Genomic DNA, 25,652 nt, shown 5'->3' on the forward strand with positions numbered 1-25,652 from the left:
TTAGTGGTAGGCACTGATAGGTAAAAATGAACTATTGAGGGAATCTGTATGTTTATGTCTTTAGTATGATACGACTGGTTGAAACCATCCTTAAAGGGTTATTCTAGACCCCGGGCACCCCTGCTGCTCAGCTGTTCAGCATGGGTGCTGGTAGCTGGATCCCCCCCACTTTTTTTCTCCGAATCCCCTAACAGACCCTAAGACACAGAATGTAAACGCGGCCCAAGCTGTAAGGTAACATAGGCATGATTACTCGTTGGACTCCTTCTTTGGTGGAAGGCTTGATCCTGTACCAGGCCCTCAGGGTTTGCTGATGATGGACAGAGGTCTGTACAGGGACGGGGAGTAACATATTTCCGCCCAGCTCTAGTGGGACCCATCAATGACAGAAAGGAGAATGCTGGAACAGCAATAGAGGCTCGTATGGACACCCTTCGGACAAGTTTCTTCTGCTTAGACATAATCCATGGCGTATACAGATCTGTGTGGGCATTGACTAACATGACATCATTTCTTTATATCTCAGGTTGGGTGGAGAGGAGCAGCAATTGGTGGATTTGCAGAAGGTAAGTGCTTAGAGTTGGAGATTAGATCAGAGCTCCATGAAATGGTCCTTGTTAATGGGCACTCCTCCTGTACTGGTTTGTCCTTATATACCCCACCTTACATCGAGTGTAGTGGGCGCATAGTAATGTGACATGGGGAAAATGAAGTCTGCTGCTGCCCTGGAAAGACCCCATAAACCCCTGGAATCGGCTAATCATCAAGGATCGGGCAAACGGTTCCATTTCTGAAGAGTTTTTTTCTCGAGGTGTCCACTGTGATGGGTTGTAGTTCATGGGAAACTGAAAATGTATACTTGTGGGGTCATTTATAAAACTGGTGTAAAGTAGAACTGGCTTAGTTGCCCATAGCAACCAATCAGATTCCACCTTTCGTTTCCCAAAGGAGTTCTGAAGAATGAAAGGGCGAGTTCAGTCAGTTCTACTTTACACCAGTTTGATAAATGACCCCCCTAGTCCGTTGGATACTTGATACCCTACCGTCCATGAGACTATTCTTTTGGAACACATGTTCCGGGGTCATTGTGCATCCTTTTGAGTTTCACCTCTAATTGTTCTGCTTCCTGCATGTCGTATAGTGCAGCTGCAGCGCCCAACTGCACCCCTGTAGGAAATGACCGAATGATGGTTGTAGATTTCTTATTCTCTGTTTGATCTGTAAGGTTATAGGGGGTCATTTACCAAGTGATAGTGTTTTTTTTTTTTTGTTTTTTTTTTTATATATCTGTCGCAATCTGACTTTTTTCTGCTCACGCCAGGTCTAGAATAAGGGTGGGGAAGGGAACGGGCCATCTAAAACACTGGCCTTAAAAATGACCCCCCCATAGTGTTCAGTCATAGCAACACAAGGGCGATGTAATTGCGTATATTTTTTTTATATGACCCAGCCCATCTAGGATTGTGCAGTGTTGAACATATTTTGTCTAGCATCTACAGTAGAGAGGTGCTTGTATTCCCATTTACCAGGACATCAGCCATGCTAAGTAACCCAGAATAAGGTTATTGAAACAGACGAGCTCACGAGTCTGTGTTCTTATGTCAGATATGTGTTTCTGGCTAGGTAGGGGGGAGGATGCTCCTCAGTCCAAGATGCTGTAGAGCTTACTTCTTTGTAACTTTTTATCGTTCCTAGATGGAAGGGGCTGCTTCTGCTGTTCCACCATCTAGTGTGGAGATTGAGGAAGCCCGAGAAAATGTAGACCCGCCGTTCTCAGAGTAAGTACTTTATAGATTGTGTTGTGTTTTTTTTTTTTTTTTTGTTATTATGGAATATATTAAGAGTACAGCCACACGGGTTGGATTTTGCTTTATTTCTGCAGTGGAATTTCCACTGCAATTTGTTGCGGTTTTTACCTTATGCATAGCTAACCCTGAAATCCACAATGAAAATCTGCAGCATAAACTGACCTGGATAAGAATGTGTAAATCGCAAATCTGCGCCATTTATCCCCTGTCTGGAATATGTACCCTTCATTTTCCATATTAAATTACATATTACTACCTTAATCAATCCTGAGGAAATTCTCATTTATGTATAAGCTTGTCATTGCAATAGTTTGCCGTGCGATGATCTGGATATTCCAGTAAACAGGACTGTAACAAAAATAAGTCATAATCCAGATTAACAGGACAATCAACTGATCTGGCATTGCTTGCTGGGTGGTCCTTGCGGACAGCAACTATTATAGCTGTGTATTAATAAGTATTCTTCCGCATTCTTCGTGAAATACTACTAGATTATAGCCACCGGGTTTCTGCTGTTTTAGACAGCAGACACCTGAGCTTAATGTCTGCGATTAGCTATAACCCCCGATTGCAGACATTTAACCTTCCTTCTCCTCCGGGTGGAGATCAAGGGATTTGTTCAGTGTCTGCTATCTGAGTAACCACATGCTATTACAATTCTTATGGACGTCCGAACTATTAAAATCTAAACATATTTATCCCGTACAGTGAACGCCTTAACGGGGGGAGAAAAAAAATCCAAATGGCCGATTCGCCAGGATTTCGTCACATCACCTCCCCAAAAAAATTGTATTAAAAGTAATCAAAAAGTCATACACAGTCCAAAATGAGATCAATACAAACTGCAGATTGCCTCTTAGAAAATGAGCCCTTACACAGCTCTGTAAGGGTAAATATCAAAAAAGTTATGGGGGTCACAGTATGGCAATGAAAAGAAAATTAATTTCTTGCTCGTATCATTGGGGGACACAGAAGGCCATGGGTATAGCTGCTGCCACTAGGAGGTGACTCTAAGCAAAAAAGTGTTAGCTCCTCCTGCAGACCCTAAGCTAATCATCTTTTGTAGCTTAGAGTCCGTAGGAGGCAGACATGTTTTCCTGCTGCTCTGCCAAAGCTTTTTTTTTTTTTTTTTCAGGTCCGGACTACAGGTGGGCTCTAACCACCTGTTTTCTCCACACTTGAGGGGGAGACCAGTGGGTCCTCAAGCCTGCTGCTCATTCCCCACCTCTGAAAGACAAAGAGGAACAGTGGATCTCAAATCCACTGTCACCCGCCAGCAACAATGTCACCTTGTCTCCTACTTCTAGAAGTCTCCCCCCCCCCCCCCCCTTTTATCAGTGTAGCCGCCCTCCCCAAGGGGCAGCAAACTTAGGAATGTGACACTGCTGGAATCAGGATGGGCAGAAAACATCTAGGTAAGGATATTACCTACCCTTCCCTGCTGCCCCCCCTTCTCCTCATTTTACTGGGTTCTAGGGGGTTAATCTTCCCTGCTTGATCCCCTTCTCCTGTGTTCTCTCATGAACACGGGAAAATAGTTTTTTCTTTAGAACCTTGGCCCTGTTCCTGTAGCCCGTGATTCACCGCCCTCGGTCCCATCTCCCGTCCCCAGCTTCCTCACTGTCCTCCAGGCCCTGCGGTACATTCACAGCGGTCGCATGCCTCCGAGGCAGCCGCTGCTTTTCCTCTGGGCATCTGTACGCCCATTCCCGGTCTTCTCTGTTCAGGGGGCAAGATCCCCTTCGAAACTCCTGCTCCCTCCCTGCACCGCTCTCCCAGCCGAAAGCGATGCCGGTCGGCCCGCCTGTACGCGAGGCCCCCGCTCGGCGGACTACTAAACCGCCTTCTTCCAGAGTGTTTGGGGGTGGGGACTGTGCTCTCAGAGAGCGAAACTTTCGTGCCCATATCTTCGCTCCACCAGCGGCCCACTGAGCTCCGCCCCAACCTACTGTTTAACCCCTTCCTTGCCTCAGAGCTCCTGTGGCTGGGGGAAAAGTGATTAGTTATAACTCAGGAAAGGGTTAATAGGATTGGGGCTCAGTGTAATTTTAACAATTAACCCTTGGAGCTTCGCTCCTATTTTGGGCCTAGTTCCCATCGCCCTATAGCACTACAGTGGGGCCAGTGGATAGGCGGCGTGCTTGCTCTACCGCTAGCTACATATGTCCTGTAGCATTGCCCTCCCTTCATAAGCGGAGTAGTTACACTACCAGTATACGGGCATTTACCACTGGACCCTGTCAGTCCTGTAGCATTACCCTCCTTCCATAGGTGGATTAATTGGACTTCCATTGAATACTTTCATCCTGTGGCATTACCCTCCTTCCAGAGGCGGAGTCCTTGCACTACCATTGGATACTGTACAGCCTGTAGCATTATCAGTCTTCAATAGGCGGAGTATTTATACTACCACTGTACACGGTACAGCTGGTAACATTACCCTCCTTCCATAGATGGAGTATTTGCACTACCACTGGATGCTGTACAGCCTGTAGCATTACACACCTTCCATGGGCAGAGTAACTCCACTTCCACTGGATACTGTACAGCCGGTAACATTACCCTCCTTTCATAGGCGGAGTATTTGCACTTACCACTGGATCCTATTCATTCTGTATGATTACTCTCTTTTCATAGGCAGGGTATTTGCACTCCCCATAGGATCCTATACATCTGGTAGCATTGCCCTCTTTCCATAGGAGGAGTGTTTACATCACCACTGGATACTGTGCATCCTGTAACATTACTCTCCTTTTCATAGGCGGAGTATTAGCAATACCACGGGATCCTATACTTCCAGTAGCATTGCCCCTTCCCATAGTGGGTGTATTTGCTCTTCCATGGGGTGCTGTACAGTCTGTAGCATTATCCTTATTCCATGGAAGTATTTGCACTAGCACTGGATCCTTTTCAGACTTTCGCAATTACCCTCCTTCCTTAGGCAGAGTAATTGCACTTCCACCTGATACCATATGTTTTGTCGCATAACCCCCTCCGCAGGCGGAGTAATTGCACTAATACTGGATATCATCTGTCCTGTTGGTTTTCCCCCTTCTATAGGTGGAGCAGGGCAGTACAACTGCTTACTGTAGTTCCCGTAGCATTACCCTCCTTCCATCAGCGAATTAGTTGCACAACCAGTAGTATCTGCACTACCAGTGGATACTGTACATCATGTCGGGGGTCCCCCTCTTATCATAGGTGGAGTAATTCCCCTACCTCTGGAAGCTTCTGCTCTATTGCATTATCCATCTTTCTTAGGTGGAGTGATTGCTTGCACATTGACTACCGCGACTACTCTCACTTCTCTCTTGTCGCATTGCATCCCGTTCCAGGGGTGGTCTATTTGCTGCTCACGGTTCCTACAATCTCCTTATCCCCCATTTTACATGGTATCTTGGCACTACCACTGGATACTGTGACTACTTTCACAGTATCCCCTTCCTCAGGTAGTCATTGTACGGATTGGTGTCGGGCGCCTGCGTGGCGACCTCTGTCTTCTCAGGGTGTTGACCCATGACACACCTTTCCTCGTGCCTTCAGTCCCTATGTAGAGCATTCTCATTTTGTTGCTGCTTCTTGGCACGCTCAGCCTCCACTCTCCTGCCAGTTATCTTCCTTCTCAGGTGGAGTATACACTAGCACCAGTTCATGGTGGCTACTGCTGTTTGACCTCATTTTTCAGGTGGAGTCCCTCCTCTGGTCAGGCCCTGGATGCTGGTATGGCCTCCCCTATGAGGCAGTCTTGGGATGGCCGTAGATTTTTGGGCTACTGTGTGACCCCTTCCCGGGGAGAGTGTTTGCGTTCCTTCTTCAAATGGCGGCAGTTACTGTGTTCTGGCTACAGGATGCATTGTCAGTGGGGGCGGCACCGGGGATTCTTGCCACACCTCCATTTGGAGTATCGGCCCTAGCTTTTAGTGTAGTTTCTACAAAACATTTCTCCTTTTGGGGGTGGAACGTTCTCGCTCATTGTAGCTGTGCTTGTCTACTTTTCCTTCTCCTGCAGTTGGCACTGTGCTCCTGTTCTGCCATCACTCTGTGTGCTAGCTCCACCAAGCATGGTATGTATAGTGTTTCTGAGATAAGGGCTGATGGGTACACTTATTCCTTATGGTGCTGGTCAAATGCCCATACCAAGCCATGCTGCAGGTGATGGGTTTGCTCACTCCTGGTGGACAGTAGTACGGTTTTCTGTACCTGGTATAACCTACCGATTTCTATGGCGCTGGCTTAGTGCCTTGTTCCCTTCACATGTAGTGCATCGCCACTACCATCTGCTACGGTGACGGCACCAGTGTTATTTTCTGGTGGAGTTTGGGTATGCACTTATCCAGTTGCATATGTGAGTTGTCTGCAATTCTTCCCTCGCCGGATAGAGCGGTCTTACTGTCTTTATTGTCATCACTAATACTGGTTCTCTACTGAGCCGCATCAGCCTCTTCTACTGCCTTGTTCCATTGTGTCTCTTCTCTCCCACAAGATCTTTTTCTTGTGGACCATGGTCATGTCAGACATCCAGGTTCTCTAGCCCTGACTTGTTCATGGTCTTGCTGAAGTGTTCTTCTCCTCTTGCAGCCTGGGATGCAGTTCAGGGTTGTTGCCTTCTGGCACCCCTACTTCTTCCCTCATGTTGGGCAAGATTCGTCACGTCTGCAATTTTGTCCCTCGGTTTCCAGACACCATTTTTCATTATTTTTTTTTATTTATTTTTTTTCTCTTTCCATGTTGTGTCTGTTGATCACTCTAGGGTGTTTTTTTTTTTTCCTGGGGTACTGATCCTTGGGTATCACTTTATTAAAAGTTTTCTGGGCCCAGGTTTTGTTTTGTTCTGGTGACTGACTTGTTTCTTTCAGGTCCATCTGTGGATTTTCTGTATGCTCTCCTTTTCTTCCGAAGTTTCCTAAGCTGTGGCTTGTGTCCCCTGTGCTGTTCTTCTGCCCAGCCGGGCCTCTGTGTATTCAGCCGCTCTCTGGCTGGCCTTCCTGGGAATGGCTCTTCCTGCCCATTTTTTTTTTTTTTCAGGGTTTTTGGTGTCCTTCCCCTGCAATTCTGTGCGGGGCCTTATGAAAGGTTTTGGATTCATTCTGGTTTTGTTCTCTTCCCATGGTACTGCTCTTTAACGTCCCATGGTCTTCTGTGTCCCCCAATGATACGAGCGAGAAAATAGGATTTTTTTGTGCTTACCTGTAAAATTATTTTCTCGCTAAGTTCGCTGGGGGGACACAGCTCCCACCCTGTAAGTACACTTTTATGCTTAGTGTCTCCTCCTAGTGGCAGCAGATGGTCATCTGTGTTCCCCAATGAACTCGGAGAGAAAAGGATTTTACAAGTAAGCACAAAAAATCCTATTTCCCAACATTTTGTTTGTTTTATTTTATTTATTTTTTTATCAGTATTATAACAAAAGAAAAACTATATAAATGTGGTATCATTGTAATTGTACTGACCCATAGAATGAAGCTAACAAATCAGTTTTACGGTGGTGGTGGTGTGTTTTGTTTTTTTTTTTTTTTTTTTTGTTTGTTTTCTGGAGACATTAGAAAGTACAGCTTTTGTCCTGTAAAAAAAACAAGCCCTCTTATGGCTATGTGAATGGAAAAATAAAAAAGGTATGGCTCTGGGAAGGCTGCAAGTGGAAAATAAAAATGCTAAAATTGCCCTGGCACAAAATAAATTACAATAATCACAAAACCATCCATTATAGAAAGAGAACAATTAAAATAATGGAAGAGGCATTTCCATCAAATGTCAGAAATGTACGCCCTCTGACATACTGCACTGACTGTAACAGGATCTGGTTTCTATTAGAAAACCTGTATTTCTTACACAGTCTGCAACTGAATCTCCTGACGGATCCTTCAGTACAGATGTGGGCAAAACCCAACATGTAATCCGTTCTTCCTTCAGTCAGAAGATAATTGCTCTGTCACATATGGGGCACTCTGCACCGAACTGGGTGATATCGCCTATGGGTGATACACAGTTCAAATGATACAGACTAGGGCTGCACGATATATCGCAAAAATAATCGAATCGCGATAATCGGCAAATGCGATATTGCGATTCGGCCGACCCGAAAATGCCGCGATTATATATGAAGGGGCCCCTATTGATAAAATGTCCTCTGTCCTATTGATAAAATGGCCAGCCTCTGTACTTTCACGATGAATGCACTGCAGCGAGCGGGAGCGAGCGAGGCGGCCAGCTGGCCGGCGCGTGACTGACGTCACTTAATTCAGGAAGCAGGAGCGTGACTAAGTGGGAGGAGCGTAACAGTGACGTCAGTCACGCGCCGGCTGGCTCGCTCTCTGACGCTCTCTGCACTGCAGTGCATTCATAGTGAAAGTACAGAGGCTGGCCATTTTATGAATAGGAGAGTTATGTGCGCAGTTTAGGACACATGAGGGGACACATAGGGCCATGAGGGGGACCAGCATAAGATGCTATATGTGTGTCTTATGCTGGCCCCCCTCATGGCCCCATGTGTCATAGCACACATCCCCTATAACAGTGTCATCCACAGATCCCCCACATAACAGCGTCATCCACAGATCCCCCACATAACAGCGTCATCCACAGATCCCCCACATAACAGCGTCATCCACAGATCCCCCACATAACAGCGTCATCCACAGATCCCCCACATAACAGCGTCATCCACAGATCCCCCACATAACAGCGTCATCCACAGATCCCCCACATAACAGCGTCATCCACAGATCCCCCACATAACAGCGTCATCCACAGATCCCCCACATAACAGCGTCATCCACAGATCCCCCACATAACAGCGTCATCCACAGATCCCCCACATAACAGCGTCATCCACAGATCCCCCACATAACAGCGTCATCCACAGATCCCCCACATAACAGCGTCATCCACAGATCCCCCACATAACAGCGTCATCCACAGATCCCCCACATAACAGCGTCATCCACAGATCCCCCACATAACAGCGTCATCCACAGATCCCCCACATAACAGCGTCATCCACAGATCCCCCACATAACAGCGTCATCCACAGATCCCCCACATAACAGCGTCATCCACAGATCCCCCACATAACAGCGTCATCCACAGATCCCCCACATAACAGCGTCATCCACAGATCCCCCACATAACAGCGTCATCCACAGATCCCCCACATAACATCGTCATCCACAGATCCCCCACATAACAGCGTCATCCACAGATCCCCCACATAACAGCGTCATCCACAGATCCCCCACATAACAGCGTCATCCACAGATCCCCCACATAACAGCGTCATCCACAGATCCCCCACATAACAGCGTCATCCACAGATCCCCCACATAACAGCGTCATCCACAGATCCCCCACATAACAGCGTCATCCACAGATCCCCCACATAACAGCGTCATCCACAGATCCCCCACATAACAGCGTCATCCACAGATCCCCCACATAACAGCGTCATCCACAGATCCTTCTCCTGCAGTTGGCACTGTGCTCCTGTTCTGCCATCACTCTGTGTGCTAGCTCCACCAAGCATGGTATGTATAGTGTTTCTGAGATAAGGGCTGATGGGTACACTTATTCCTTATGGTGCTGGTCAAATGCCCATACCAAGCCATGCTGCAGGTGATGGGTTTGCTCACTCCTGGTGGACAGTAGTACGGTTTTCTGTACCTGGTATAACCTACCGATTTCTATGGCGCTGGCTTAGTGCCTTGTTCCCTTCACATGTAGTGCATCGCCACTACCATCTGCTACGGTGACGGCACCAGTGTTATTTTCTGGTGGAGTTTGGGTATGCACTTATCCAGTTGCATATGTGAGTTGTCTGCAATTCTTCCCTCGCCGGATAGAGCGGTCTTACTGTCTTTATTGTCATCACTAATACTGGTTCTCTACTGAGCCGCATCAGCCTCTTCTACTGCCTTGTTCCATTGTGTCTCTTCTCTCCCACAAGATCTTTTTCTTGTGGACCATGGTCATGTCAGACATCCAGGTTCTCTAGCCCTGACTTGTTCATGGTCTTGCTGAAGTGTTCTTCTCCTCTTGCAGCCTGGGATGCAGTTCAGGGTTGTTGCCTTCTGGCACCCCTACTTCTTCCCTCATGTTGGGCAAGATTCGTCACGTCTGCAATTTTGTCCCTCGGTTTCCAGACACCATTTTTCATTATTTTTTTTTATTTATTTTTTTTCTCTTTCCATGTTGTGTCTGTTGATCACTCTAGGGTGTTTTTTTTTTTTCCTGGGGTACTGATCCTTGGGTATCACTTTATTAAAAGTTTTCTGGGCCCAGGTTTTGTTTTGTTCTGGTGACTGACTTGTTTCTTTCAGGTCCATCTGTGGATTTTCTGTATGCTCTCCTTTTCTTCCGAAGTTTCCTAAGCTGTGGCTTGTGTCCCCTGTGCTGTTCTTCTGCCCAGCCGGGCCTCTGTGTATTCAGCCGCTCTCTGGCTGGCCTTCCTGGGAATGGCTCTTCCTGCCCATTTTTTTTTTTTTTCAGGGTTTTTGGTGTCCTTCCCCTGCAATTCTGTGCGGGGCCTTATGAAAGGTTTTGGATTCATTCTGGTTTTGTTCTCTTCCCATGGTACTGCTCTTTAACGTCCCATGGTCTTCTGTGTCCCCCAATGATACGAGCGAGAAAATAGGATTTTTTTGTGCTTACCTGTAAAATTATTTTCTCGCTAAGTTCGCTGGGGGGACACAGCTCCCACCCTGTAAGTACACTTTTATGCTTAGTGTCTCCTCCTAGTGGCAGCAGATGGTCATCTGTGTTCCCCAATGAACTCGGAGAGAAAAGGATTTTACAAGTAAGCACAAAAAATCCTATTTCCCAACATTTTGTTTGTTTTATTTTATTTATTTTTTTATCAGTATTATAACAAAAGAAAAACTATATAAATGTGGTATCATTGTAATTGTACTGACCCATAGAATGAAGCTAACAAATCAGTTTTACGGTGGTGGTGGTGTGTGTTGTTTTTTTTTTTTTTTTTTTTTTTTTTTTTTTGGGGACATTAGAAAGTACAGCTTTTGTCCTGTAAAAAAAACAAGCCCTCTTATGGCTATGTGAATGGAAAAATAAAAAAGGTATGGCTCTGGGAAGGCTGCAAGTGGAAAATAAAAATGCTAAAATTGCCCTGGCACAAAATAAATTACAATAATCACAAAACCATCCATTATAGAAAGAGAACAATTAAAATAATGGAAGAGGCATTTCCATCAAATGTCAGAAATGTACGCCCTCTGACATACTGCACTGACTGTAACAGGATCTGGTTTCTATTAGAAAACCTGTATTTCTTACACAGTCTGCAACTGAATCTCCTGACGGATCCTTCAGTACAGATGTGGGCAAAACCCAACATGTAATCCGTTCTTCCTTCAGTCAGAAGATAATTGCTCTGTCACATATGGGGCACTCTGCACCGAACTGGGTGATATCGCCTATGGGTGATACACAGTTCAAATGATACAGACTAGGGCTGCACGATATATCGCAAAAATAATTGAATCGCGATAATCGGCAAATGCGATATTGCGATTCGGCCGACCCGAAAATGCCGCGATTATATATGAAGGGGCCCCTATTGATAAAATGTCCTCTGTCCTATTGATAAAATGGCCAGCCTCTGTACTTTCACGATGAATGCACTGCAGCGAGCGGGAGCGAGCGAGGCGGCCAGCTGGCCGGCGCGTGACTGACGTCACTTAATTCAGGAAGCAGGAGCGTGACTAAGTGGGAGGAGCGTAACAGTGACGTCAGTCACGCGCCGGCTGGCTCGCTCTCTGACGCTCTCTGCACTGCAGTGCATTCATAGTGAAAGTACAGAGGCTGGCCATTTTATGAATAGGAGAGTTATGTGCGCAGTTTAGGACACATGAGGGGACACATAGGGCCATGAGGGGGACCAGCATAAGATGCTATATGTGTGTCTTATGCTGGCCCCCCTCATGGCCCCATGTGTCATAGCACACATCCCCTATAACAGTGTCATCCACAGATCCCCCACATAACAGCGTCATCCACAGATCCCCCACATAACAGCGTCATCCACAGATCCCCCACATAACAGCGTCATCCACAGATCCCCCACATAACAGCGTCATCCACAGATCCCCCACATAACAGCGTCATCCACAGATCCCCCACATAACAGCGTCATCCACAGATCCCCCACATAACAGCGTCATCCACAGATCCCCCACATAACAGCGTCATCCACAGATCCCCCACATAACAGCGTCATCCACAGATCCCCCACATAACAGCGTCATCCACAGATCCCCCACATAACAGCGTCATCCACAGATCCCCCACATAACAGCGTCATCCACAGATCCCCCACATAACAGCGTCATCCACAGATCCCCCACATAACAGCGTCATCCACAGATCCCCCACATAACAGCGTCATCCACAGATCCCCCACATAACAGCGTCATCCACAGATCCCCCACATAACAGCGTCATCCACAGATCCCCCACATAACAGCGTCATCCACAGATCCCCCACATAACAGCGTCATCCACAGATCCCCCACATAACAGCGTCATCCACAGATCCCCCACATAACAGCGTCATCCACAGATCCCCCACATAACAGCGCCATCCACAGATCCCCCACATAACAGCGCCATCCACAGATCCCCCACATAACAGCGCCATCCACAGATCCCCCACATAACAGCGCCATCCACAGATCCCCCACATAACAGCGCCATCCACAGATCCCCCACATAACAGCGCCATCCACAGATCCCCCACATAACAGCGCCATCCACAGATCCCCCACATAACAGCGCCATCCACAGATCCCCCACATAACAGCGCCATCCACAGATCCCCCACATAACTATGTCATACCCAGCCGCGTCAGCGGCTCATATGGGAAAATCCAAGCAAATAGACCTCTAGCACAATTCCCTTTAAAATATCGCATCGCACATCATTATCGCAATTTTTAGGGCCCTAATCGCAATCGCACAAAATTCCCATATCGTGCAGCCCTAATACAGACACAGTAATGTATGAATCCAACATCTCATCACATTGCCAGCCTTGTTATTATCACAGACAGTCTTGCAGCCTGAACTTGTGCAGTCAGAAGCAGTATTCAATTAGGGCTCATGCACACAAACCCACTCACTTTCCTGGGAACGCAAAAGTATCTCTGTTCTGTGGCCCCGCAAAATAATAGAACTTCTCCTATTATTGTCCGTTTTTACAGACAAGGATAGGACAATTCTGTAGAGGCAAGGATGTTTCGTTCCGCGAAATGCACGCAGCCGGCATCTGCATTTTGCGGATCTGCTATTTGCAGACTGCAAAAACGGCAACATCATGTGCATGAGCTCTTACTGGGCTGAATCTGCTTCTGGCTCAGCATGTAGAGAAAAGGAGACTGCTCAGATTTAGGGTTCATTCACACGTCCGTATGCAATTTTGTGGAACAGGTGCGGACCCGTTCATTTCAATAGGCCCGCAAAAGATGCACACAGCTCACCGTGTGCTGTCTGCATCTGTAGTTCTATTCCGCTGACCCACAAAAGAGAGTGCGTGTCCTGTTCTGGTTCGCAGCCACGGACAAGAATAGGCATTTCTAGCACATGGCCGGCTAAACGCAAAACACTTGCGGACGTGGGAATGAACCCTTACTGTGCTATATGTACCAGATACAATGTATGTGGTGTTAAGCAGTAAGAAGCAATACATATAGGGACATGGTTGGAAAACTAATCAACTACAATATAAGCCAGTGATGGTGCTTTAGTGCATAAGCTACTGACAAGTTTCCTTAAAATTTATGACAGATGGTTAAGAAAGTAATGCTTTCTGTCTCTCAGGATCCTAAGTGCAGATTCCTCAAAAAGTCATGGAGGACTTCATGGTCCTACCTCTCAAAAAGAAGTGCAAGATAACCAGACTCAGCGTGTGGAGCAGCAATTGTTAGACAGTGGGGAACTTCCAGTTGAAGAGGTGAGTGGGGTAAAAAAAGGAAGGGGGGGAGCTGAATGCAAATACTAGATTTTGCTAATGTAAGTAAACCTTAAAGAGGTTCTCCAGGCTTTTAATATTGATGACCTATCCTCAGGGTAGGAATCAATATCAGATCAGCGGGGGTCCTACACCTGGCATCCCAGATGATCAGCTGTATGAGGAGATGGCACGGACAGTGTGCACGTGCCATCTCTCATCTCTGCTTTGCCTTAGACGTAGCAGCAGCAGGAAGAGAGACTGCACGTGCACACTGCGCGCACCATCTCCTCATACAGCTGATCAGCGGGGGTGTCGGACCCCGCTAATCTGATATTGATGACCTATCTTGAAGATAGGTCATCTACATTACCAGCCCAGAGAACCCCTTTAAGATAAAGATAGAAGCTATGCACAGTATCTATATTATCTATAAATTGTATTGAAAGTGAGCATATAAGGGATATTGTATGCCTGATGCATATAATCTTCTGCTGTCAGCAACCAAGACCTCGGCGTGGAGGGTGGACTAAAGGACGCAAGAGGAAACGAAGCCCACGTGATAACAATGCTCCTAAAGCTCCACTGACGGGATATGTACGCTTCATGAATGAAAGAAGGGAACAGCTAAGAACGGAGCGTCCAGACGTCCCATTTCCAGAAATTACCAGGATTGTTGGTAGTGAATGGAGCAAGTTGCCTGCTGAAGAGAAACAGGTGATCAAATTTTACAGTCTACCATAGTCTTGTCAGTCTTCAGTGCCACACTAACAAACTTCAGCAACATCTCTCTACCACTAAATAACATATTCTATACAATGGTGCACACTTATGTATTTGTCATAGCAGCTGTAACTCTAGTGATTTTTCATTTGGATGGTAAACCATTTACACAGGTTGTTCTGTCATCACAACCTTTTTCCATATGGTCTATTAGGGCGTGTGGACAGCAGAGGGAAGAGGTCCCCTGCCCAGGAAACCCTCTAGTAATCCCTTAGTACAAAATGACATACATGATCTGCGGGGATGTATTGCCCAAACAATGCCATAAATATAAGCCATTGTGATAACCCAAGCAGAGAAGCTCTGTCCGTGTGATTACCACTATCCCAGTAGTTAAATCCCTTAGTGGCGACCACGGCTTCTTAGTGATTAGACAGAGGGACAGGTTCCTTCTGTCACCCCATCGACCACAAATTTGGCCCCTGTGTCCATTATCAAAGTACACCTATTAGGTCTTGCCAGACAGGCATAATACAGTACAAAAGTATTACAGTGTATGATATACGCGGTCAGAAGATCGGATGTTGAAGTCCACTAGTGGCACTAAAATATAAATAAAAGTTAAATAAAATGTTTAAAAGTATTAAAGAAAAGAGCCAAAAAAAAACTTTTTCCTTCATTATTTGAGACATTGATGGCAGGTCGCTAGGATATGCCATAAGTGTCAGATAGGTGGGGGTCCACCTCTCGGACCCCCTCCTATCTTCAGAACAAGGACCCCGAAATGAAGGAGAATGCACCGCGCATGCGCAGCTGGCTCACCTTTCACTACTATGGGACTTTCGAGTGTAGCCGAGCAAGTGTGCTGTGCTATTTTCAGGAGTCGTATAGCAGTGTACGGAGAGCAAGCCGTGTAAGTGTGGACACCTTTCCATTCACCACTATGGGATTGCTGTAAATAGCTGAGCCAGCGCTCTTCCATTTTCAGAAATCCCATAGCAGTGAACAGAGGGTGACTTTGCATGCACGGCTACTCTCCCTTCACTTCAGGGTGTCCTATTCTGGAGACAGATCTGGTTCCACCTCTGGGACGCACTACTATCTGACATTGATGGCATATCCTAGTAATATGCCATCAATGTCCCAGATGGGAAAACCCTTTTTTTTTTTTTTTTTTTTAAATCTAACGACAATGATAACATCAATATAATCGAGCCCTCAATCAATTGGAAAAAATGTAAATTTAGGCTCATGGAATGGGAGGATGCCAAAAAAAAAACTTGACCAAACAATCTTGGTCTAGCACAGAATTATTTGGTTGAATCGTATTAACAATCTGGTATTTCAGCTGCATGAACCCCACAAAACAATATGTTCAGTGTGTCTTGCTTGTATTGCTTGAAGGACATGTCCAAAGCCAGACTGACTAAATTTTAAATCGGAGACCTTCTGTGGATGTCTCTAGTTAATAAATGGTGGCAGCTATGTATATTTAGGCACATAGATTTATTTGATTTGGATCCAAGCAAGGTCTGAATTATAAAGGCAGTCACTCTTCGGAGTATAGTAGTAGGCTTAAGGCTTTAGATGATCATTTCTCGTGCATGGCATTGGGGGACACAGCACCATGGGTATATGTCCAACTACCACTAGGAGGCACTAGACACAAAAAGTGTTGGCTCCTCCCCGTTGGGCTATACCCTCTCCACAGGCACAAGGCTATTCAGTTTTTTTGTCTAGTGTCCGTAGGAGGCAGACCTGTCCTGCTTTTTTTGCAGGTCCTGCTGTTTATTTTTTTTATTTTATTTTTTCTCTCTTCTGCAGGTCTAGGTGATCTCCACCGTTATACCTGCTGCAGGCTGGGGCTCCATCGTGTTCCACTTTAGTTGCCCCTCCTGCGGGCGCGTACTTCTGTACCATCGCCGGTCACTGAGTCCCCACAGACTGCATCTGCAGTGGCTTGCCGGCATTCCCACGGTTCCCGTGTTGAGTCTGCCGAAGGGGTGACCCTGCGGCGCCCGAAGACATCAGATGGTGAGTAGCCCTGTCCCTACCTGCCCCAGGGTTAGGTTCCCTCCTGTGGCCAGGGGGGTGGGATCCACCTTAGCTGGGGGTCCTGGGAAGCTTCCATCTTCCTCCACCTTTCTCTTCCCCCTTGGTTGGTTTTTTTTCTCCCTCCCTGGCCACACAGTCTTCTCCTGGGCCTTCCCCGCTACTTTAGTCCCCGGCTTTTGCAGGGACTAGGCCTCATCTTCCATGGCCCGTTCCCGGCTCCCAAGTGCTCTGTTTGCCCTGTTCCGCCCACCCCCAGGCGTCGCTCCCCCCCTCCTACCCTCCTCACCTAGTTTTGTGGGTCCGGAAGCCCCCTCGGTCGGCCGCGATTCGCCCCGCCCCCCTTGCTCCATTCCCGGACGCCTCATAAATCGAGGCCCCGGCTTTTGGGCCTGCTAGGCCGCGATCTTCCCGGCCCCTCCTCCTTGCTTCCCGGGCTTTTCTGACCCCGCCCGGCCCTCGGGAGGGGCTATCTCCTCCACCCTTTACTGGTCTCTTGTGGGTTATCTATCCAGTGGATAGATCCTCAGTTTTAAAGGAACTGCAGACCCCCTAATTGTCCTATGTACTGTGTGAAGGCAGCTAAAGCTGTACATAGGGATCACTCAAGTCGTTCCCCCCCCCCACCCCTCCTCAATTGCTTCATTTCTCCTGCAGCCTCTATAGCTGCTGCAGCACCTCTTTGGGGAACATGGCATCCGGGTCCAGAATGACAGCCTCTGCTGGCTGCTCTATGAGGGTCTCCTCGGATCGCCACGTGTTGTCACGTGCGTCCGCTGTCTACGAAGGCTGCCATACGGTCGGCCTGTCCCTGCTTGTGTGCAGTACCTCTTCCCAGACCCCTTTTGTGTCCCCTGACCAAATCCTTTTGTGTAGGTCCCTTCTGAATGGTCTCCCTCTTTGTCAACATGGGAACCTTGTCCGACTCTCCCAATCTCTGGCGGAGTCGCTGGACCGCTACCTATCCAATTGCGGCCACCTATGCCCTCCCAGGGTCCTCCCTGCAGATGAGGAATGCTCAGATACCGGGTCCGGCAAGGGGTAGCTCACAGTACAACCTCGGGTGGTCTCAACAGGATTCCACCCCTCCTCGGCATCCTCGGGTCCTCCCCAGGACAGGCCTGAGGCTGGTGACGAATCCTTTCCTGTCACCCCATCCGTTGCCTCTGGGGACACCTCTGCACCGATTCCCTCGGAACAGAGCATCAGGCGGTCTTCCTCCATACAGAAGCCCTCTGGGAGGTCAAGACTAACGTGCACGGAGGAACCTCTCCTACCCAGGGTTGGTATCCCCTCTAGTGGATTTTCGGATGGCGCTCCCCTGACTGCACAGGTATTCAACCGCACAGGTAAGGCAGCCGTCCCAGTGTTTAGCATAATGAGTCACCTACTTGGTGTCTCTGGTACGTACGCCTTCTCCTTAACAGGGGGGTACCTGCACCACTGCCATAGGCTGTACCTGACAAGCCTTCCTGGTTCCCCTATACCAGGGGCTATGCTCTACACATTTGAGTGTGTTTCCACCGGGTCCCCATCCTGGTGCTGGTGTTCGCCACTCTACCTCATAACAGGGAGTCCCTGTTCTAGGCAAGCGCCTCCTGTAGGTTGGTAAGGAAAAGCAATTACATCTGGCTGTTTCCATCCGCCTTGCTCCTTTTCATAGGTAGAGTACCTACACCTACTCCAGATGCTGAAGCCATTACTCCTGGCTGGCTCTATGGTGTTCCATGCGGCACTATTTCTCCCTTCCGGGCGAGATACACAGGCCGCCTTCAATTGCCGTGGCGATTGCACCTGTCTGTTCCCAGCCACTGTGCTCCTTTCATAGGTAGAGTACCTACACCATCTCCTGATGCTGTAGCCGATACATCTGGCTGGCGCTATGGTGTTCCATGCGGCACTATTTCTCCCTTCTGGGCGGGATATACAGGCCTCCTTCAATTGCCGTAGCAATTGCTCCTGTCTGTTCCCAGACTTTTTTGCTCCTTTTCATGGTGAGTACCTACACCATCTCCGATGCTGTAGCCAATACCCCTGGCGGGCTCTATTGTGTTCCATGCGGCAACATTTCTCCCTACGGGCGAGATATAGAGGCCACTTTCTATTGCCGTAGAATTGCCTCTGTCTGGTTCTAGTCGGCACCAAGCTGCCACCTTGGTCCCTTCATGGGTAGAGTACCTGCACCATCTCCTGATGCTGTTGCTCCTGTCTGGCTTTATGGTGTACCATGTGGCATTTTGTCTCCCTTACCGGACGAGATATTGAGGCCTCCTCCAATTGCCGTGGTCATTGCACCTACCTCATCATAGTGTGCACCAAACAGCCATCTTACTCCCTTCATAGGTAGAGTTCCTGCACCGCCTCTGATGCTGCAGCCGTTACACCTGTCCGGCTCTATGGTGTACTATGCGGCCCTGTTTCCCTTTTTTTTTTTTTTCAGGCGAAATAGAGGGCCTCCTTCAGTTGCCATTTCACCTACCTGATTGTAGTGTGCACCTGTCTTGTTCTTTGTGGTACCGTGCGGCCCTATTTTCCGCTTCCCGGGCGGAATATAGGTACCATTGCTAACGCGGTAGCTGTTGCACCTCCCTGGTTCTAGGGTGCACCATGTGGCCACATTGCTCCGATCTTAAAGGTAGTACCTCTACCATCTCAGATGCTGTAACCATTACACCTTTCTGGTCATATCTGCACTACGCAGCCATATTTCTACTTTACAGGTTGAGTACCTGTACCCTCCAAATGTTGCATTCCCAGATTCTGTGGCTATGTTTCCACTCTCCTTAGACATGCAGCCACTTTCCCTATATTTTAGGCGTGTGGTTGTATTACTCAAAGTGCTGGGCCCTATGGTGCAATCTGTGGCCCATACAGTTTCTGTATTACTGGGTGTTTTCTGCCCCAGGTTCTGATCTGTGCTGCGGATGTTGGTTTCACCCTTTTGGTTCTTCCATACATCTCCACTCCGTTATCTGTCGTGCTCAATGGTCTCCTTGTACTTCTCAGGGCACTGTCTACAACAGGCCATCCTGGTTCTGCATATGCATGGTTACCATATCTGGCAGGGGTGGGCCAGCCCAACCCCCACCTTGTCGGTCTAGTGCCACTTATTGTAGCTCCAGTATATGGCTGATCTGTTCTGATCTGCATGGTGGTCCACATACAACCATGCTCCCTACACCATGGCCATGTGGTTGTTGGCATTTGTGCTCTTGCCATCTCTATAGGGTACTACGGTATGCTGCGCTTCGCGTTACCCCATGTTATAGAGGAGTACTCGCGTTGTTTCCTATTACAGAGTGGCCCATTCCTGGTGGAGTACAGGGATCTCCACTGGATCTTCTACCTTGTTGGGGCACGTCGCTGGTGAGCATCGGCTGCTGCAGCAGTTTTTCGGTCATCGCTGGATGTCCTCCGCCACATGGAATCCTTCCGGGGTCATCGGCATTTTTCGTCGCTGGACGTCCTCCCTGACGGGTCAGGGACAGGACCACTGAGCGCCACACACCTGCCTGGCAGGTAACTTTTCAGCTGATTGCTCTGGCATCGGACAGGGTCCCGTAGTTCCTTCTGGGTCCAGGTGTTCTCGGTATTCCCTTATATTCTCTGCTTAGTTGTACTACATGTCAGAGGGGCAGTCCCCTTGGACCTTGCCGTCGTTTGCACCTGTCAGGTACTTTCTCCCCCCTGGGAGTTTTCAGTATGCCGGTCGCAGCTGGTTTCTACATTTCTGTGTAGTCTCTCCCGGCTTTTTCATGGCGACTTCTGCATTCCTTATGCATATGGATGTCTGTCAATTTAGTGGTACATCCCGAGCTGCTGTACTTGCCCTCTCCATGGCCAATGTCCCTTCCCCTATGGAAGTTTCATTTCGCCTTTCCTGGATATTCTGGCTTGTGTTGTCTTCTGGTGGTTCAGCTCCTGGTTCCTTGTGAGCCCATTCCGGGTACTCCTTTCTGGAGTCCCTGTCCCCGTTCATTTGACCACTCAGGTTCTGCATGACAATCGTTTTTTTTTTTTTTTTTGGAGGGGTCGGGGCCTGGGTTGATTGTTCCCTTTTTGGGTCCCAATAGCCTTGTGGTCTTCTTGGGATTCGTGTCTCTTTTCCCATCCTCCCACGTCAAGTACCTGGTATTGAGTGGTTTAGCGCTACGGTTTGCAATTCCGCCGTATAGTCTCCTTCGGGAGGGACCTCCGCCTGTTGTAGAACCTTTCCTCCTTAGGCTGTTGGGAGTACTCTCCTTCTAGTTCCATGTCTTTCAGTCCAGTGTGTCCTGCTGAGATTTCCTGGGCCTGTATCTGGTTCCTTTTTTCCCTGATGCGTCACATGCCCAGAGTTTCCTCTGGTCTTACGCTTCACAGTGGTATCTTGTTTTCAGAGGCTCGTGCCTCGTCTCCTGTTTTTGGAACGCAGGTCTTACTCTTTTTTCCTGGCTTTTTACCTACAACCCCCTCCTTCTCCAAGGGTTGGCGGTTTGCCTTTTTAATAGGGCACTTAACTTCATCACCTGCCTTGCGGTGAGGGGAGACCTGCTCCCTTCACATGTGAGCCTTGCTATGGCTTCACTCACTCATTTGGCTTCCAGTACTTCCTTGTTAGCTTTCTCCCCTGGCCTATCAGGGGTTGGCCACAGTTTTTTTTCGCTCTTTGGGTCTGAGACAATTTAGAGCGTTAGGTAGTCCCAACACGCGGTGCTGTCCTAATTTTTTCTCCAGCCCTTGGCTGAGCTCGGTGTTCCCTTTTGCCGCCTTCTTGCATTTGGGATTTTCTTCCAGGCTTTTCTCCTGGGGTGCTGACAGTCTTCACTGACTCTTCCTTGAGGTTTCTTCCTTGTTATGGAACCTCTTGCCCATTCCGTGTTTTCTCCTGTTGGGTCACGTGGTTCTCTTGCACCTGTTTACCCAACCGGTGGCATGGCTGTTCTTTTCCCACCCTCGGGGACTGCTTTGGGACGTCCCATGGTGCTGTGTCCCCCAATGCCATGCACGAGAAAATTGGATTTTTTGTACTCACCGTAAAATCCTTTTCTCGTAGTAGGCATTGGGGGACACAGATCCCACCCTATGTTTTTACTTCCGATTTTCCGGGCTGGTTTCTTGATCTTTCCCGGTACGGGAGTTGTTGGTTCCTTGCTTTTTTTCTCTCTCCTACTGCTTTTGGTACAAACTGAATAGCCTTGTGCCTGTGGAGAGGGTATAGCCCAACGGGGAGGAGCCAACACTTTTTGTGTCTAGTGCCTCCTAGTGGTAGTTGGACATATACCCATGGTGCTGTGTCCCCCAATGCCTACTACGAGAAAAGGATTTTACGGTGAGTACAAAAAATCCAATTATCTTGGCTTGGAAGTAGATCTTAAAGGCTGTCTGTCAGCTGATTTGCACCCATGAAACTGGCTGACCTGTTGCATGTTTGTTTGGCAGCCAAGTTTTCTGTTTTGATCCCATGTTCATATTCATATCAACCTCTCATATCAATTTCTCAGCAATGTGGGTATATATGAACATGGGACTAACACAGATGCCTTCAGCTGCCAAATGCACATGTAACAGGTCAGCCAGTTTCATAGGTACAAATCTGGTGACAGATGCCCTTTAAAGGAGTTTTTACCTGGCCCCTCCACGACGGCACTCTCAGGAGGGCGTCCCTGCCTCCCCAGGACAGAAAACTCTATTCCCCGGTCCTTTGGCGTAAGTCCTTCAGGGAATGCAGCCCCGGGCATCCGTTCCCCAGTATCCTTGTACGGCGGGGAGCGAGGGATCGCGCACATGCGCATTCAGGCCGGGATTCTCTGAGGCCGAGAGTTCTGTTTGCTAGGCCTCTGATCGTCACTTCCGCCAGCACATGACGTCAGAGGCCTGGCGGATATCAAGTGGAGTGTCGGGAAGCAAGGAACGCAGCAAGCCTGCGTCTCCTGACACGTGCAGAATGTCAGCTCCTTTTGGAAGTTACAGACGTGCCCTGCAAGCCTGTAGATCTTTCTGCCGCCCAAAACCTCCTTCCAGTATTGTGCCTTATGTGTTACCTCTGCTATTAGAGTGGGAGTGGCACAATATTTTCAGCATTCTTCCACTGGTGTTGGTGCTGGACCCTAATTTAGCTTTTTTTTGCTATTGCCCTATTACCTTTATAGGGCAGGGAGGCCAGCACCATAAAATCCTCTGGCGGAGAATCAGGGCGGAAAAAGTGTGCAGTTTGCAAGAAAACTCTGCCGTCTAAAACTAAAAAGGCGCTTTGTTCTAGGTGCATGGACAATGTAGTGACCGAAGAATTCCCATCCTTCCTAGAATCCATTAAAAATATGATTAAGGAAGAAGTAAAAGCGGTAATAGACTTGAGATTACCACCATATCCCCCCCCCATCAACCTCACAAAGATCACAGATGTTGGATTTTCAATATGAACCAGACTCTGATGATGGGGAAATATTCTCAGACACAAATTATGAATTTTCTGAGGACAGTTCGGAGTAAACCTTTTCTGTGTCCCTGAAGATACGGAAAAATTATTAAAAACCATAAGAGCCGCTATGAAGATTGAGGACCTAAAAGAACCTCAAACGATTCAAGACAATATGTTTCAGGGGCTAGGAGAAAAGAAAAGTGTTTCCCATCCATAATAACATAAAAATGTTGATCGCTAAGGAATGTAAAGATCCCAAAAAGAGAAATACAATTCCAAATGCCGTTAAGAGGAAATATCCCTTTTGCAGAATCAGATTCAGCTTTGTGGGATAAAACTCCCAAAATTGTTGCCCGCATATCAAAAAAGAGTTCTCTGCCCTTTGAAGATATGGGCCTTTTAAAAGACCTGATGGACAAAAAATGTGAGGGTCTTCTCAAACGGGCATGGGAGACTAACACGGCTATGCTAAGACCCAGTATAGTGGCTACCTGTACTTCCAGATCAATATCTGTCTGCTTAACACAATTGGCAGGTACTCCCAGAGAGGAAATCCTAGCCTTCATCCCTATTCTGAAGCAGGCCTCAATTATTATTTTTTTTTGTCTGATGCCTCTGCAGATCTGGTAAAGCTCTCCGCTAGATCCTCAGCCCTCTCAAATTCCCCACGTAGAGCTATATGGCTCAGATCCTGGTCTGGAGACGCCAGCTCAAATAGTCGACTTATCCCCCTCACACGGAATGGAGCATAAGTTGTTCGGGTCGGTTTTAGATGATATTCTGGAAAAGGCATCAGACAAGATAAAAGGCTTTCCTTCGGACTCTTAAGTTCTACCAACAAAGACTGTCCTTTCGGAATCGGGGAAAGAACCAGATCAGCCCAAAAGAGAAAAGAGGACTCTGGGAATGGCAACCCCCTAAAGGAAAGGGGAGAGGTTTTCTGTTCACTCCAGAAGCTACTGCAAAATCCTCGCAATGGTGCCAAATTTTAAGTAGCAGGCAGACTAAAGATTTTTCCTTGGCCTGAAAGTGACTAGTGTTTTTTTTTTTTTTTTTTCATCTTCGGGGAATATTGATCTTCCCATATCTGGACGATTTTTTTGGTGGCAGCCCCATCCCTTCAAGAGCTCCAGGTTCATCTGCAGATTGTACAAAGAATTGGGCTGCTTGATAAACAAAGAAAAATCAGACCTAGTTCCCAGTCGGCAAAAAAATTTTTTGGGGTGTCATGTTGGACTCCCACAATCTTATGTCTTTCCTCCCTCAAGAGAAACAGATTTCCCTCTCTCAAAAGTTCTCGCTATTTTGCGAGTCCAGAATAGTGCCCATCAGGGACATCATGACACTATTAGGCCATTTAACTTCCTTAATTCCAGCATTTAGGTGGGCCCAGCATCACACAAGGACACTACAAACGTTTCTCCTAAAAACCTGGGATGGAAATCAAAACAACCTAGACAAAAGAATAAAGGTTCATCTAAAAATAAAACTGTCTCTCCCTTGGTGGAAGATCAGAAAAAATCTTTAAAGAGGAGTATTCTGGCGACATACAAATAAAGTCGTTATTACAACCGACGCCAACAGTCAAGGATGGGGGGTACACACCAAAGATCAAGTAGTACAAGGTATTTGGAGTCAAAAGATGGAGGCAGCATCCTCCAATTTAAGAGCTGATGGCAGTCTTTAAGGTACTTCTCTCTCTACAATCGACTGTAAGATCCCAACATGTAAAGATTCTGTCCAACAACTCCACCACTGTGCCCTATCTAAACAGGCAAGGAGGGACAAAAAGCAAAACTGCGAGATCTTTCAGGGAATTTTTTATTTTTTTCCCTTGGGCAGAAAAAAACTGAATTCTTTGACTGCCGTCCATTTAAAAGGCAAAGAGAAAACAGACTCTCTCAGCAGGGAATGTTTGAAAGAAGGAGAATGGTTACTAGACAATATAATATTTGCAAAGACAGGTGCACTCTGTGGCCTTACTAAACCCTCATACTGATGTTAAAATTGAGAGATTAGCCAACATATCCTACTGTAGAGGACATGTCTGAGCCCGAGCACCGTGCCAATGTTTCTCAAATAGCTTGGGACCTAACACTCACTTACCTGTGCCGTATGGGCAATACCAGGGGCCAGTGGGCAAATTACAGGAGCGTAAGGTCCGATTCACCAGTTACCTCCAGCATGTAGCCATGCTTGCAATGGGAGGAGTCTGCGAGTCCCACATTCAAGACTGGCTGATACCACCGGCTCCTGGTATTGCCCATACGGCACAGGTAAGTGAGTGTTAGGTCCTGAGCTATTTGAGAAACCTTGGCGCGGTGCTCGGGCTCAGACATGTCCTCCACAGTAGGATATCTTGGCTAATCTCTCAATTTTAACATCAGTATGAGGGTTTAGTAAGACCGCAGAGTGCACCTGGTTTTGCAAATGTTGTTATATTGGTTATCACAGCCACATAATTGCTATCTTGTGTAGGATGTCTATTGTGGTCTGCTGCGGGCATCCTCCACTGTATGCATTTTTGCTGGGGATTTCCATTAGCAACGGGCTAAAAGTGCAGGATTTGCTCCCCTGTATACACATGCACAACTGCATATGGGTTTGAGCACTTCCTGCTTGTTTAACACGTCATTTTTTTTCTGTTGGTTTGTATGTAGGAATGGTCACTAGACACCAACATTTTCAAACAGATATAAAAAAAAAATGGGAT

The 25,652-nt window shown here is 47.5% G+C and overlaps 1 protein-coding gene across 2 annotated transcripts in view; it reads left to right on the plus strand.

Moving 5' to 3' along the window:
* Positions 1-25,652, plus strand: part of HMG20A (high mobility group 20A) — a 40,961-nt gene that overhangs the window by 2,702 nt on the left and 12,607 nt on the right. For both annotated transcript variants that reach the window (XM_040413717.1, XM_040413716.1), the window contains exons 2-5: positions 527-566; positions 1,696-1,778; positions 13,635-13,767; positions 14,266-14,481. In XM_040413717.1, the coding sequence (XP_040269651.1) occupies positions 1,696-1,778; positions 13,635-13,767; positions 14,266-14,481 (432 nt within the window). In that variant the 5' untranslated portion in view covers positions 527-566. The remainder of the gene's footprint in view (positions 1-526; positions 567-1,695; positions 1,779-13,634; positions 13,768-14,265; positions 14,482-25,652) is intronic.

The sequence above is a fragment of the Bufo bufo genome, chromosome 1 (genome assembly GCF_905171765.1).
Source record: "Bufo bufo chromosome 1, aBufBuf1.1, whole genome shotgun sequence".
Taxonomy (NCBI): Eukaryota; Metazoa; Chordata; class Amphibia; order Anura; family Bufonidae; genus Bufo; species Bufo bufo.